Here is a 14,650-nt window from a genome sequence, read left to right as displayed (position 1 = left end):
AATGAAATAGCATGTAAGATTGATTGGATAGCGCAGTTTCATGGGCTATAGGGGCATGGTGATACTCGGTCAATCACTTGGATATGCATGAATGATGCATGATCGAACTATTGACCTACTTTGAAGTTCAAGTATAGAGCTTCCGTATATATTAGTGGATTCCTTTGACATGAGTGGAACATTGATTTCATTCAATGGATGTTGTGACTGTGGTACACTCAAACGTCTAGCCGTAACTGGAGATTATAAAGGGTGTTTTCCCGGTTATTTCAGAAGTTGAGTGGGAGTCATGTTACCACAAGATTGGATAGAGTCTACCTATTAAATTAGGAAATGTGTCATGGCCGCTTGAAGAGGGAGAATTCAGAAAATACGTGGCCGCGTTCAAATGCATTACACATTAATCATTTGGTTTTGTAATTCTAACTCAGATTTCAAGAAACGATTTGTAAATTAATATGATCTCGACATGTGATGCAATCATATTATCAAATCGACACATATATTGACTTAAGGAATTTGCATATTGCACCCTTGTCTCAGACAAGTGGGAGATTGAAGGAGTTATGTCCTCGTCGTGTGCAATTACTAGATATATAATTGGATCAAATTATGGAGATAATTAAGTTCGTACATTTGGGTAGTCGTTTTGCCATAGCTAGAGGTACTAACGATCTTTGGACTAGTAAAATAGCCCAAAGCCCAATTGGACTGATCCTATAAGGTCACACAAAGGGGCTAGATCGAGTATTAGAGGACGAGGCCCATCACGGGCCTCATCACTCTAGGTGGCCGGCCATGTAGTGGATTAGAAGGAGTTTTGGGCTTCTTGCCCTAGTCTAATTATAATGAGATTATAAATAGACTAGGTGCCTAGGTTTGCAGTGAGGAAGGAATTAACTGATCAGTGTGATCAAACCCTAATTAGCAAACACGAAACTTAACCCCTCTCATAGTCCTCTCTCTCACGGCTCTCTCCTCCTCCTAGGCGCCGGTGGTGTGTTGCGGTGGTGGTGGTTCGTGCGGTGGTCGGTTGTCCATAAAGGTAGTGATCGCGGTTTTCCTCAATCACTCGACCAATCTAGTATTGGTGGACGGCTCGTTCGAATCTCGTGGACTAAGTAGAGGAGCAACGCTTGGGGCTCTATTCTCTCCCTTATTTGCCTGTTGAATAGCTTTGTGGAATTCACGCGTCAAAGGTATGATTATGTGTCTTGTGTGTTATGCATGTGATTCTTGGGAATGATACTTATTTGAATATGATTCATGTTATTTCCGTTGCGTAGTACCTATAAACTCCTACAAGTAGGTCTAGGGAACCTATATATTTTGGTGGGTTGGTCACTTACATTGCGGTCAAACATTTAGGTTTCACCCCTACCGACCATAGGAAAGTAGAAGGATCTACCCTTATGGATCTTGCTTACCTAGGAGGCCTTAATTGGATCCAACCCATTGGTGGCGAGACGTGGTGGATAATCCACCGAGAGTCGGGTAAGAGGGACCAAGCCTTTAAGCTACCTAACCCCGCCTTGACTAAGTTTGAGAAGGGTAAGCCTTCCTATACATTCGAGTTAGATGGTCAAGGGGAGGCTCAAGCGGCTCACCATACACCACCCCACCCACAACCTTAATTCCATCCACCACCCCAACCCTACACACATGACATCCTTACCTCTTCCGTAGATTATATCATTGATCCTAATGCCCCATATGACTTCTCGGCTTTTAGGAGCCAACTTGATAGGATTGAGAGGGGACAAGGAAGAGTAGAGGGTTTTGTGCAAAACCTTGACACTAGAGTAGGTTCTCTAGGTAGACGGGTTGGGTATGTGGAGAGAAACCTAGAGAGGGGTTTATACCCCATGTATGATGACTATGCTCGCCAAGGGGCTATTCCCCCCGAGGATCTTGTTCTTGATTGGTTTTAATACCCCAAAGGAGGGTATTCAACCCCCGGTGCCTATGGTAGTTATGTGGACTATTCTTCGATACATGGTTATGGGGCCGATGCTCCTTTTGGTGGGATTGGGGGGAATGTGGACCCTAACTACTTTACAGGTGGTTCATGTTATGGTGGCATTGTTTTGAGCCATGGAGGTGCCGGCTCTAGCCATGGAGGTGGCTATTCTACCATGGATGGGGATGATGATGAGGAGTAGCTACTCCTAGCTACACCCCCAAGTCAATGAGGGCATTGCTTTATTTGGCTTAGGGGAGATGATCTTGTACATATGGTAACTCTCTCTTTTCTCTATTTAATGCTTTCTAGTATAGATTTATTTGCTTTCTAGAGTAGTTTTATTGCTTTCCTATATGAAAAATATAAAAAATAAATAAAAATCCAAAAATACGTTCCAATGAATTGTAAACCATGCTTCCCTGTGCCCCATACTTGAAAAATATTGTTTTGATTCTTGGCATATGATAACGAGCATTGTGAATTTGTTGATCATGATTTGAAGTTTGATTTCTCGGATGCCTAAACATGCGTCAATTTTGCCCAACTACTTGTGAATATAGTGCTTGACTAGTTGATTTGGTTAGGAATTGTGTGATAGTTCCTGGTATGTCAATGAATTTGAGTATTGGTTTGCAACTATGAGTAATGTTTGTATGGCTCAATATTATGCACATTGAAGAGGACGAAGGCATTTATTCTTTTAGGTAGCTTTCAAACGATATTAGATACATTTGTTCTCTTCTTGCTACCCATGTTGTTGCTTGTGCCCTTTTTATTGATTATTTAGACACATTACAAGCCTATATGAGCCTCATTGGTTACTAGTCCCAAGCTTGGCTTGGGGGAGCTATTAGTTGGTGAGGTGAGGGAGTTGTGGTGTGCATATTATTTGCACAATGTGGGAATAAAAGAAGAGTGATTGTTCTTTTGATTTTGTGGTTGGAAAAATTGTTGATAGTTTGTTGTTCAAGATTGAAAAAATTTCCAATGTGAGATAAAAAGAAAAAAAAAAGAGCAAAAGGAAAAAAAATTGTTTCAAATGTCCTATGTGAAGGTTGCTCAAGAAAAAAAAAATTCATGACAAAAAAGAAGTTCAAGTTTGAAAAAGAAAGAAAAAGAATGAGTTCAAAGTTTGTTTTATTTCACTCTAATTCTTTATTATCATATTTTTGTGAGTGAATTTGTAAGTGATGGGATTGTTGTTATGTTTGGAGTTATTTGGTGAATTTTTGGTGGAGTTGAGTATGATGGAGATGATTGGTCATCATTTTATTTTTGATCATTGGTTTTATTAGGTGTTGCTCCCTTAAGCATGGCTTTTCTCCCACATTTTCCTAAATATTTCCTACCCTTTACCCTAACCTTACATTACAAGCTTTAAAGACCTTCCGACCGTTGTGCATAGAGTTGTATGAATGTGAAAGTGTTGTTTATCAATGCAAGTTATGATTTGTCATATTTCGAGTCGACTAGTAGGTTGAGTGTATGTCTTTTTAAACACACGAGAGTGTGAGTTGGGAGGGCATTGTTCACATTAAAGGGGTTGGGATGGAGAGCGATCAAGTACATCTTTTACTCGCCACATATATGAGAGTTAAGTGTGTGAGTACTAGTCTTGAATTCTATATGCTCATGTGGTTTGCTCTACTTGACAATTGTTGGGGAGAATGAAATATTAGATGAATGAGATTGATTGACATTGAAGCATGTTTATTAGATTTGCCTTGAATTGTTTGTTCTTGATCGATTTTGATTATTTGGGGTGAGGCATGTTTTATGTATTCATTGATGAGCTCTTTGCTTAGGGACAAGCAAAGGTTCGGCTTGGGGGAGTTTGATATGTCTATTTTATATGGTATTTTACCCCCGTCCCTTGGTCGTAATTAGTAGTGTTTTTGGCTCGTTAGAGCCACTTTTATTACTAATTGATGTTTTCTAGTGTTTTCGTAGTTTTGGTTTAGTTTTGTAGGGAATTGCATCTTTGGAGCTTTTTCCGGGATTATTGCGGTACAACTACGAGCATTTGAAGGCATGAACGATTGGTTTTGGACACCGAGTATTCAAGACCCAAAGTGGAGATTCGAATTGGGCCAAGAATGGAGCCCAATCCAAGTCCAGCATATAGCCGAGCTCGAACGAGCGAGCTTTAGCCCGATCGGGCGGATGCCCAGAACAAGAGGGCGAAGAAAAAGGCGGGCCCGATCGGGCGCGTGTTTCTGGGGAGGCTTCTTCGACGATTACTTAGTTTCTAATTAGGAGTAATTTTGGGTTGTTGTATAAATACGATTTTAATGCTTTGCTTAGTACCTCTCTTCTCTTAGACTTTCTCTCTCTACTTAGCTTTAGATTAGTTTCTCTCCCTACAACATTGTTCTCTATTTTTGTTCTTAATTCAACTCCTTAATTACGATTACCTTGATAACGATTTCTTCTACTTTAATCTCATTTATTTACTTTATTTCTTTCATCATGTTTCCTTTAATTGCTTTGTTTAGTTTATATTCAATCATGTCTGAGTAGTTTTCTTTCTAGGGTTTATGGGGATCCATAAATAATATGAAGGGGTAATTTGATATTGTTGATTATCAATGCTTGATTAATTTCCTATTGATTGATTTAATGTTATGCAATTAGATTAGGTCTGGTTTAATTGTATGAGTTTAGCAATATTGATTCGAGATTCGAGAGATGAGAATTGATGTTTAGGCTTAGTTTCAATAGGCAGACTAATTTATAAATGGTTAAGTCGAGATTCGAGAGATGAGATTTAATACCAGTAAATTAACTCTGTGATTGTAAAACGTAGCAAAAGCCCTTTATGCTCTGATTAATTGATGCATTGATGATTGATTGTTATGTTTTACCCTGGAATATTGTTTATTGGTGAACCTATGCCCTAGGCTTTTATTTCCTTGATTTCCCTCCTACTTTTATTCCTTCCCTCCTACTTTTATTCCTTCCCACTTTTACTCTTAGTAGTTTAGTATCCTTTTATAATAACAATTTGGTTACTTGATAATTTAGATTATTTTGATTAATTAGGAATAAATTAACTCTTTTTCCCGTGGTTCGACTCTTCTTCCCTATCTGCATAGTTAGTGAATTTAGGTATTATTTTTGATTGGGTGATTACAACTTTAGCCTGTCAGTACTCTTCCCTCTTTGCTTCCTACTACTCTCACAAATCAGTATATTTTTTGTCCACTTATCCCAAAATTGCACTCAAGTATTTACCATCAATTATTAACGGAACAAGTATTTATTTTCTTTAATCAATTTCAATATTTTTTTTTGTTTTTTTTAATTGATAATTTTAGGTGACGCGACATTATCAAAATTTATCAATATCTCACATAAAAGTATAGAGTAATATCTATTATGGAGTAGTTGACAGCGTGTTTTTAACTTTTTCAATACTTGTGAATTAAATCGTGATGCATAGATGGTAAATAAATTAAGGCATTAACCTATGACAAATTCATTGAAGACACAACATCTGACGAATATAGTCATCCAATTAAGTTGAAAATTATCGGCCCCCAAAAGAAAATTTTTCAAGATCCGCCACTGATAATGAGTCTTTTTCATTAATGTGGGGGATGATAAATTTCAATTGTTTGTGAATGAGAAATTCTTCATTAATGTGGGGGATTGTTGGAAATTTTTTTTTGTAAATATTTTGTATGAATGAAGAATTACATATCTAATGTAGAGTTGTGTTGTATGACAATTTGTATGACTATTGGATTGTATATTTGGATAATTATAAATTTTCATTGATAATTGTTAATGTGAATAGTTGTGTTATTTCATTAACTCTTCAGTAGTTATAACGGATAATTGTGTCATTTCATTACTTGCACCTTTTCATCCATGTTTCTTTGTCTATAAATAATTGTTGGTTGTTTTGATTTATGGGGATTGAATATATTAGTTTTTAATTAATCTATCTAAATACACATTTATATAGTTGCGGTTACTTTAATCTAGTTTGTTTGTTGGATTCTTATAATTACAATACCATTTTATAAGAAACGAAACTCGTTCTATCTTGGGTGACAATTGCTTAATTAATAACCTTGGGTATCATAGAGGTAGAAAAATTTTCTTAAGGATACAACGTGATTTGTTGGGCTCGAGTCATAATAATTTACATTTGAATCAAGAATAAAGGTATATGTTATGTTTTATTTGTTTTATATAATAGATATATTATTATTTGATTTTTTAACACTAAGTTTCCTATAGTATCAATAACAATTACACTTTTCTACTCCTATGAACCATTTTTTTTATAAGGTAAAGAGAAATATCTTGACCGTATCTCAACCCTCACGGTTTTTTTGGTTTTGGTCTTTGCGAGTTAGACACCTTGAGAGTAAGGAAGATATCCCCACTCTCCAAGCATCTCTAGTGAGAACTAAACCCGCTACCTAAAGATTGAAAGATACTTCCTCTGTTTTTTTTTTTTACTTGACCTGTTTCTTTTATCACGCTTGCCAATGCAAAAATTTAACGGTCAATAACTTTAATTCTCCATAATTAAAAAATATAAAAGTTATATGTCATGATAGTTCTTATTGAGACGAATTCAAATTGATCTAATATGAATATGTTTTTCCTTACATATTAATCACAAAACACGGTCAAAGGAGAGGGGTAAATAATGTAAAAGTTAAAGCGGGTCAAGTAAAAAAAAAATGGAGAAAGTACAATTTTTACCAGTAAACTAAACTTAGCTTGATTAATCTTACAAATATTACCTAAGTCCTTTTTTACATTTGACTGAATCCTAAATTTAAAATTTCAAACCATAATAACCCTCACTGAAATTTCCTTCTTCCAAAGTCCCAGCCATAAACCCTAAACCCTAAAATCCAATTTCTCCAATTCATTTCTCAGCAATTGTTCTGTAATCTTAACATCATCAATAATGGCGTTTGCTCAGAATCTTCGTCAAATCTTTAGCAGAGCTTCTTCTTCTGCTTCCCCGATTCTATCGCAGCTATCTTCAATTCGCCTCAACACCACACTCACTTCTCCTAAGCTCTTCGTCAGCGGTATGATAAACTTTTTTTTTTTTTTTTTCTCAAAAATAAATTAATTCCTCTGTTTTTTTTGGTAAATGATCAATCTTTGCTTTTGTTTAAAGTTCATTGCATTACTTATTTATGTGTAGACTGATTTATTCTTTTCCATTTACTATGAATCGATGGATTGTAGGTGTTGAGACCACTCGACTAGCTTAGTTGATTAAAATCTTAGGGTAGTATTCGAGACATGGCATCGATTCCGGTCTATACCAAAACCTTTGTGGCTCATGGATATGTTAAAGATGCACTTGAATGGAATAGTTAATTGCTATTTTGGGTTGGCACTTGGTAAATGTAAGGATAGCGAGAAGAAGATAATTTTAAGCGTAGCTTAGAGTTTGGTTGATAAATAGGAATATTTAACAATTTCAAAATTACATTTTTAAACATTGGATTTGGATTTTCAGTTTCAATGGAGAAATTTAGAACTATGCAAGATTCAAGATATTTCGGTTTCAATCGAGTAGATTCTCGTTATATATGTTTGATTAGGAGAATATATGTGTGATTTAGGATTTGAGTTGTGTTTGAGAAGTTATGAGAGAAAGAAGGGTAAGTTCAGATGCATTTGGTTTCTTAATTCTCCGCTTTTGTACATTTTGATTTCATAATTTCTAATTGGAAAAGGTGTGGGATGAGTAAAAATGCAATGGACATAACAAGCTTGATTGCAAGAGATTGCAATATCACTACAATAATTTTAAATTTGGTGCTTTTTTGGACTTGTTAATTGTCTCTAGGATATTTGACAAAGGAATACTGTTAAGTTGAAGTGCAAAAATTATTAGGTTTGGACTTCAAAAGGTTTTTTTTCTTCTTTCTTTCTTTATAGCCTCATTTTATTATTTGTGTGTCACTCTGTTATCGCCTAATATCCTTCCTGCATCAACATGGTAAGGAATATTGCACTTGTGTTATTTAGTGAAATTACTGAAGTTCTGTGCCATAGCTTTAATATGCAAACATACGGTCTTTGTAATTTTCATATTTATTGTGAATTTTATACGGTCACTTGTTTTTCTTCTTCTAAAAGCGTAAGGAATGTTCTTTTTAGTAAGCAAATGGCACATTGGCAATCATGGAACATTAGCAAGAAGTATCCTCTCAACCCCAATAAAAAAAGGGGGAAGTTGTGGGTCAATGCATATATATTAATTATATAATGTTCTTGTGCAAATTTCAAATTTCAATTAAATAACCCTCATAATAAGAATAATAGTTACCCACCCTCCCCCTAGTGTAATAGTTCCCCATTCTTCACTTATTATCACCACCACTACATAAAACTCCTTACAATCACACCATCACTATCTCCTCCTCCCCTATATTTACGTTCATTTTGTTTAGTTCGACTTTTATTACCCTGGTAAAAAGTAATACATTACTCTCAATCCAAGCATGTCAATATATGAACTTATAAGAACAGTTTTTCCTTGAAAAAAGAGAACATGGCAATAATCAACTTTGAGGAATTTTGAGGCTATTAGGTTATTGTTGTAAAATTTAAGAAGAGTCCTTGCCTATTTTTTTGGTTTGTGTATTTCAGGCAGCCTTTGAAAGGAATGTTGCCTTTCTTAGCATAGCCAGCATCAACGTTAAAGATGTTATATCTGTCAAATTGCAGCTGTTCTTAATACATAAAGAAAAAAAAAAAAAAAAAAAAATCACCTATTTCGTGCTTGTCATTAGTTATAATACACTCTATGATAGCTCGTATAATTGTCTTCATTCTACATTTCATTGTGAAGTTAATGTATAACAGTGAGGTAGTTTATTGACCATTCCATGATGATCATACTAGTACCAACATTTTAACTTGCCTGGTTGTAAGGACTCATTTTTATTATCAACGATGAGCTAATTGTGTATATGCTAGCATCTAGGTTTCTGTCTGACACTCTTACAGAGTTACAGCTTGTGCCACAATGCAGAACCAGAAAGCTACATACTCTTGATCAACTGATTGTTATATTGATCTCCTAAGTTGATGTGATCACTTGCACTTTGTACTGTTGTTGCATGCAACTCATTATGAACCAATGTACTAAGCAATCATATTTAGAGAAATTGAACAATATGTACAACTCCCTCCATACTGTTGTTGACCAAGTTTTATGTTAGACCATAGAGTCACTTTTCTTTTCAACAATAGTTGCTAACTAACTACGGAATATATTAACATGTTCATTAACTTAATATCACTAAAGTAATGGAAAGGTGGCAATTTTCTCTTTGCAATGTCCCCAGTGCCACACACCAATCTACAATTTACTTAATTGAGGATTTTTTATTATTATTATTATTATGAAAAAAAATTTAGAATTCGTATTCACTGACGACTAATCACTAGGTGTTGGTTAACTAAAAAATTTAAAGAATTTTCTTTTCTCAGTATTTGATATACCTATTTTTAGTGAATGACTAATTTCATGAGTTTCCAATTTTGGATAAAAATATTGAAAGTTACAGCTGCTAAAAATTGTATTTATTGGCTATATCAATTTTGAGAGTGTTTATCTTTGGACTTTGTGGTACAGGACTTAGCAGAATGACTACAGATGAAAAATTCACAGAAGCATTTGCTCCCTTCGGGCAACTTGTTGAAGGTATCTTTGAACTTTTGAAGTTGCTTGTCTGAATTTCAATCAGGTTCTTGGTGTTTTTGTAGTTGGCAGTTAATCAATTCTTTATGATGAATGCAGCAAAAATCATCGTAGATAGACCTACAGGAAAGTCGAAGGGATTTGGTTTTGTAACATATGCCACTATAGAAGAAGCCGAAAAAGCACGTGAAGCAATGAACGCTAAGTTTTTGGATGGATGGGTTATCTTTGTCGATCCTGCCAAGCCAAGGGAGCCTAGACCGCCACCTCAACACGAGTCGCAACCTCAGCACGAGTCACAACAAAATGGCTATTCTGTAAACAAGACTGTCGGATATTACAGGCAATAGAAGTCTGCTTATAATCACAAGCAGAATTAAATTAAAAAGATAGTATATAGCCAAGGTACTGATGCATTATTGGAAATGAGGGGCAAAAATGCCCCAATCATTGTTTGATGATTCATTTAAAGTGTACACTAAAACAAATTCGGTCAGTTTAGGCCCTTTGCTGTATAATTGTTGAACCTTTTTCGGTTTTTTTTGGTATCATTAATGCCTGCAGTTGCACCATGTACTATACTAACTGTATGTTGTTGCTGATAACGTATGTCGACTGGCAGGTGATGGTTATGAGAAACAGGTTAGCTAATCCTCGCTAAATTAGGTCTAAATTAGGTAGTAATTAAGCTTTAGTATCTCTTTTATACTTGTGGACTAGAGCTTGGATCCAGAATTGAATTCATTTGTAATCTACTCGGCCTACTTGATTACGTGTATGAACTACACAATCCAAGCCTACTTAGACACATAGCAATTGAAGTCATATGATTTGATTTTGCGTTGAGTCTAAGTCTACTAGGTTACTAATGATTCAATTCAAAAATAACAATGGATGGATAGGTCATGTTAGCAATTAGACTATCGTGAGCAAGTAACGCGCGCACCATAGCTAGCTGTATTCGAAACTCCTTCGGTTTGACTTTACTTCACAAATTTATTTCTTGGCACCATTAATGGGAAAAAAAAATTAAACTAATATGATTAGGGGTGTAATTGTCCATGCAATATTCCTAAGAGTACAAAAAAGGTAATTATCACTAATAAGGGTAAATAAGTAAATAATCTTAGAGGGTATAATTGTCCTATCACTATTCATTACACAAAACTTGTACATATTAATGAGGGTATATATATAAATATATATGTGTAAGGGTATATTGGCAGCATACTATTCATCAGAGTAATCTTGTACTCTCTCCGTTTTTTTATTATTTGCATTACTTTTCTTTAGTGGTTTTTATTTTATTTTATTTTTTAATTTATTTATTTGCATTACTTCTATATATGGTAACTTTATACTATATTTTATATTTCTCTATCTTACTTTAAACCCAATTTATCATTTCTCTCTCTCTCTCATGGCCCTTACAACTCTCTCTCACATACCTTTACTTTCATGGTCACCACATTACTTTTACTATAATATATTCATCCACTCACATTATTGATTAACTTGGAACGAATTGATTATTGTTTATATGTCTTTTAGGTGGCAGTTAATACATTTCGAGTAGAGGTTAATACGAACGAATTGACTTAGCGACTTAATCCATACCAACATCTCCAAATATCGATCCAGTCATGATTGATGACCATTATGGAATTAATAATCTCATGGATTATGAAATTGGGGTGTAACCTCATGGATCAAATTGTTATTGCCTTCGGTTTGTCCCTTTTTGTGGTTGCTTTAATGATCTATGAATGGTTTACAAGTTCCTTAAAAAAAACTTGTTGGCGACTCCCTATTTTTTGTCATTTTCATTATATGTCAAGTCCAACTTCATATGATTGACAAGCATATTCACAACATGCTCCACGTAGGCGCCATTCGAGCGATGCTACATTTAGCAAGTAAGAATTGGATTATGGAAACTAGTGGATTGCCAAATGATCATAAAAGTGAATTAATAAAGGAAATAAAAGCATACTTGGAAAATAAGTATAGGAAATTTAGAATCAAAATATATATGATCTAATATAACTAAGATTTTCTTTTCAAAAAAAAAAATATAACTAAGATTTTATTGTATGAAAAAAGAAAAACCTAGGAATTTAATTAATTGGAATAATTGTCTGGAATAATCTCAACTTTGCTCTATTCGTCCAAAATAATCTCAATCCTTGATATTTTTTAAATAATCAAAACTTTAATATAAATTTGCTTCCTTGATCCCAGATTACTAGTACCTATTGAATAGGTAAATTTTTTTAGGAAATTTGAATTTAACACCAGGAAAAGCACAAATTTGATTTTTAACACTACAAAAAAAAAAAAAAAAAAAAAGTTTAATTTTAACACCAACAAAATTTTTAAAAATTGGCTTTTGCCACCACTTAACTGATTCATGGATGAAATTCGTTAGTGGGGCTTATAATGCCTAAGTGTCAGCATATTATTGGTCCAAAAATAATAATTACTTTTTAATTAAAAAACCCTAAAACTACCTAGCCACCCACCCCCACCGTCAGCCCCACGTCACCCATCCTAGTACTACTCTCGCACAAGCACGCTTAACTGTGGAGTTCTGATGGGATCCGGTGCATTAGTGCTGGTATGATCGCACCCATTTACTTATAGCGCTAATTTGTATATATACCCTTTCCGTACCTGATTTCCTTCGTAATGCCTTAACTTTGTGCCCGATCGTCAAAATTAAACATTTTTTTTTCAAACTTATTATTTTTTCGAGATCTACGTGCCTCAAACCATTTCTCATCTCCAAATAACCAAAAACAAATTAAAATTCACAATTCGGCAAAAAAGAAGTGCAACAATAGGACTTCTCAGAAGGTCACCCATCCTAGTACTACTCTCGCCCAAGCACACTAAACTGCGGAGTTATGATGGGATCCAGTGCATTAGTGCTGGTATGATCGCACCCATTTACTTATAGCGCTAATTTGTATTTATACCCTTTCCGTCCCCTGATTTCCTTCGTAATGCCTTAACTTTGTGCCCGATCGTCCGAATTAAACATTTTTTTATTCAAACTTATTATTTTTTCGAGATCTACGTGCCTCAAACCATATCTCATCTCCAAATAACCAAAAACAAATTAAATTCCCAATTCGGCGAAAAAGGGGTGCAACACGAGGACTTCCCAGGAGGTCACCCATCCTAGTACTACTCTCGCCCAAGCACGGTTAATTGCGGAGTTCTGATTGGATCCGGTGCATTAGTGCTAGTATGATTGCACCCATTTACTTATAGCACTAATTTGTATTTATACCCTTTCCGTCCCCTGATTTCCTTCGTAATGCCTTAACTTTGTGCCCGGTCGTCCGAATTAAATATTTTTTTTCAAACTTATTATTTTTTCGAGATCTACGTGTCTCAAACCATTTCTCATCTCCAAATAACCAACAACAAATTAAAATTCCCAATTCGGCAAAAAAGGGATGCAACACGAGGACTTCCCAGGAGGTCACCTATCCTAGTACTACTCTCGCCCAAGCACGCTTAACTGCGGAGCTCTGATGGGATCCGGTGCATCAGTGCTGGTATGACCGCACCCATTTACTTATAGCGCTAATTTGTATTTATACCCTGTCTGTCCCCTAATTTCCTTCGTAATGCCTTAACTTTGTGCCCGATCGTCCGAATTAAACATTTTTTTTTTCAAACTTATTATTTTTTCGAGATCTACGTGCCTCAAAACATTTCCCATCTCCATATAACCAAAAAACAATTAAAATTCCCGATTCGTCAAAAAAGGGGTGAGACACGAGGACTTCCCAGGAGGTCACCCAAGCTAGTACTACTCTCGCCTAAGCACGCTTAACTTCAGAGTTCTGATGGGGTCCGGTGCATTACTGCTGGTATGATCGCACCCATTTACTTATAGCGCTAATTTGTATTTATACCCTTTCCGTCCCCTTATTTTCTTCGTAATGCCTTAACTTTATGCCCGATCGTCCGAATTGAAATTTTTTTTTCAAACTTATTATTTGTTCGAGATCTACGTGCCTTAAACCATTTCTCATCTCCATATAACCAAATAAAAAATTAAAATTCCCAATTCGGCAAAAAAGGGGTGCAACACGAGGACTTCCCAGGAGGTCACTCATCCTAGTACTACTCTCGCCCAACCACGCTTAACTTCGGAGTTCTGATGGGATTCGGTGCATTAGTGCTGGTATAATCACACCCATTTACTTATAGCGCTAATTTGTATTTATACCCTTTCCGTCTTCTGATTTCTTTCGTAATGCCTTAACTTTGTGCCCGATCGTCCGAATTAAACATTTTTTTTTCAAAATTATTATTTTTTCGAGATCTACGTTCCTCAAACCATTTCTCATCTCCATATAACCATAAACAAATTAAAATTCCGAATTCGGCAAAAAAGGGGTGCAACACGAGGACTTCTCAGGAGGTTACCCATCCTAGTACTACTCTTGCCCAAGCACGCATAACTGTGGAGTTCTAATTGAATCCGGTGCATTAGTGATGGTATGATCGCACCCATTTCCTTATAACGCTAATTTGTATTTATACCCTTTCCGTCCCCGAATTTCCTTCGTAATGCCTTAACTTTGTGTCCGATCGTCCGAATTAAACATTTTTTTTTCAAACTTATTATTTTTTCGAGATCTACGTTCCTCAAACCATTTCTCATCTCCATATAATCAAAAACAAATTAAAATTCCCAATTCGGCAAAAAAGGGGTGCAACACGAGGACTTCCCATTAGGTCACCCATCCTAGTACTATTCTCGCCCAAGCACGTTTAACTGCAGAGTTCTGATGGGATCCAGTGCATTAGTGCTGCTATGATTGACCCATTTACTTATAGCACTAATTTGTATTTATACCCTTACCGTTTTCTGATTTCCTTCGTAACACCTTAACTTTGTGCTCGATCGTCCTAATTAAATTTTTTTTTTCCAAACTTATTATTTTTCGAGATCTATGTGCCTCAAACCA

General features: G+C 35.5%; 1 protein-coding gene, 4 non-coding genes and 3 pseudogenes across 5 annotated transcripts; 1 reads left to right on the top strand and 7 right to left on the bottom strand.

Annotated features, from left to right (window-relative positions):
• Nucleotides 1–6,789: 6,789 nt before the first annotated feature.
• On the top strand, nucleotides 6,790–10,197 carry LOC145611444 (organelle RRM domain-containing protein 2, mitochondrial-like). Its single transcript, XM_081666778.1, has 3 exons — nucleotides 6,790–7,023; nucleotides 9,594–9,662; nucleotides 9,759–10,197. The coding sequence occupies exons 1-3, from the start codon at nucleotides 6,897–6,899 to the stop codon at nucleotides 10,007–10,009; spliced, it is 447 nt and encodes a 148-aa protein (XP_081522904.1). The 5' UTR covers nucleotides 6,790–6,896; the 3' UTR covers nucleotides 10,010–10,197.
• Nucleotides 10,198–12,487: 2,290 nt separating this feature from the next.
• Nucleotides 12,488–12,606, bottom strand: LOC145625637 (5S ribosomal RNA; annotated as a pseudogene).
• A 198-nt stretch (nucleotides 12,607–12,804) lies between these two features.
• Nucleotides 12,805–12,923, bottom strand: LOC145625598 (5S ribosomal RNA). Its single transcript, XR_014110524.1, has one exon. It is a non-coding gene; the product is annotated as a 5S ribosomal RNA (ribosomal RNA).
• A 197-nt stretch (nucleotides 12,924–13,120) lies between these two features.
• LOC145625863 (5S ribosomal RNA) lies at nucleotides 13,121–13,239 on the bottom strand. Its single transcript, XR_014110762.1, has one exon. It is a non-coding gene; the product is annotated as a 5S ribosomal RNA (ribosomal RNA).
• A 199-nt stretch (nucleotides 13,240–13,438) lies between these two features.
• LOC145625623 (5S ribosomal RNA) lies at nucleotides 13,439–13,557 on the bottom strand. Its single transcript, XR_014110547.1, has one exon. It is a non-coding gene; the product is annotated as a 5S ribosomal RNA (ribosomal RNA).
• Nucleotides 13,558–13,755: 198 nt separating this feature from the next.
• On the bottom strand, nucleotides 13,756–13,874 carry LOC145625609 (5S ribosomal RNA). Its single transcript, XR_014110534.1, has one exon. It is a non-coding gene; the product is annotated as a 5S ribosomal RNA (ribosomal RNA).
• A 198-nt stretch (nucleotides 13,875–14,072) lies between these two features.
• Nucleotides 14,073–14,191, bottom strand: LOC145625635 (5S ribosomal RNA; annotated as a pseudogene).
• Nucleotides 14,192–14,389: 198 nt separating this feature from the next.
• On the bottom strand, nucleotides 14,390–14,508 carry LOC145625636 (5S ribosomal RNA; annotated as a pseudogene).
• Between the last annotated feature and the right edge of the window lie 142 nt (nucleotides 14,509–14,650).

The sequence above is a fragment of the Chenopodium album genome, chromosome 3, assembly GCF_948465745.1.
Source record: "Chenopodium album chromosome 3, dcCheAlbu1.1, whole genome shotgun sequence".
Lineage (NCBI taxonomy): Eukaryota > Viridiplantae > Streptophyta > Magnoliopsida > Caryophyllales > Amaranthaceae > Chenopodium > Chenopodium album.
The sequence above is the reverse complement of the archived record's forward strand: the minus strand, read 5'-3'. Positions and strand labels throughout refer to the sequence as shown.

Bases quoted from the DNA above. Each gene is read 5' to 3' on its own strand.
- LOC145611444 (XM_081666778.1), top strand. From the start codon at position 6,897: ATGGCGTTTGCTCAGAATCTTCGTCAAATCTTTAGCAGAGCTTCTTCT. The intron at 7,024-9,593 runs GTATGATAAACT...TTTGTGGTACAG, and splicing joins TCCTAAGCTCTTCGTCAGCG to GACTTAGCAGAATGACTACA. The intron at 9,663-9,758 runs GTATCTTTGAAC...TGATGAATGCAG, and splicing joins CTTCGGGCAACTTGTTGAAG to CAAAAATCATCGTAGATAGA.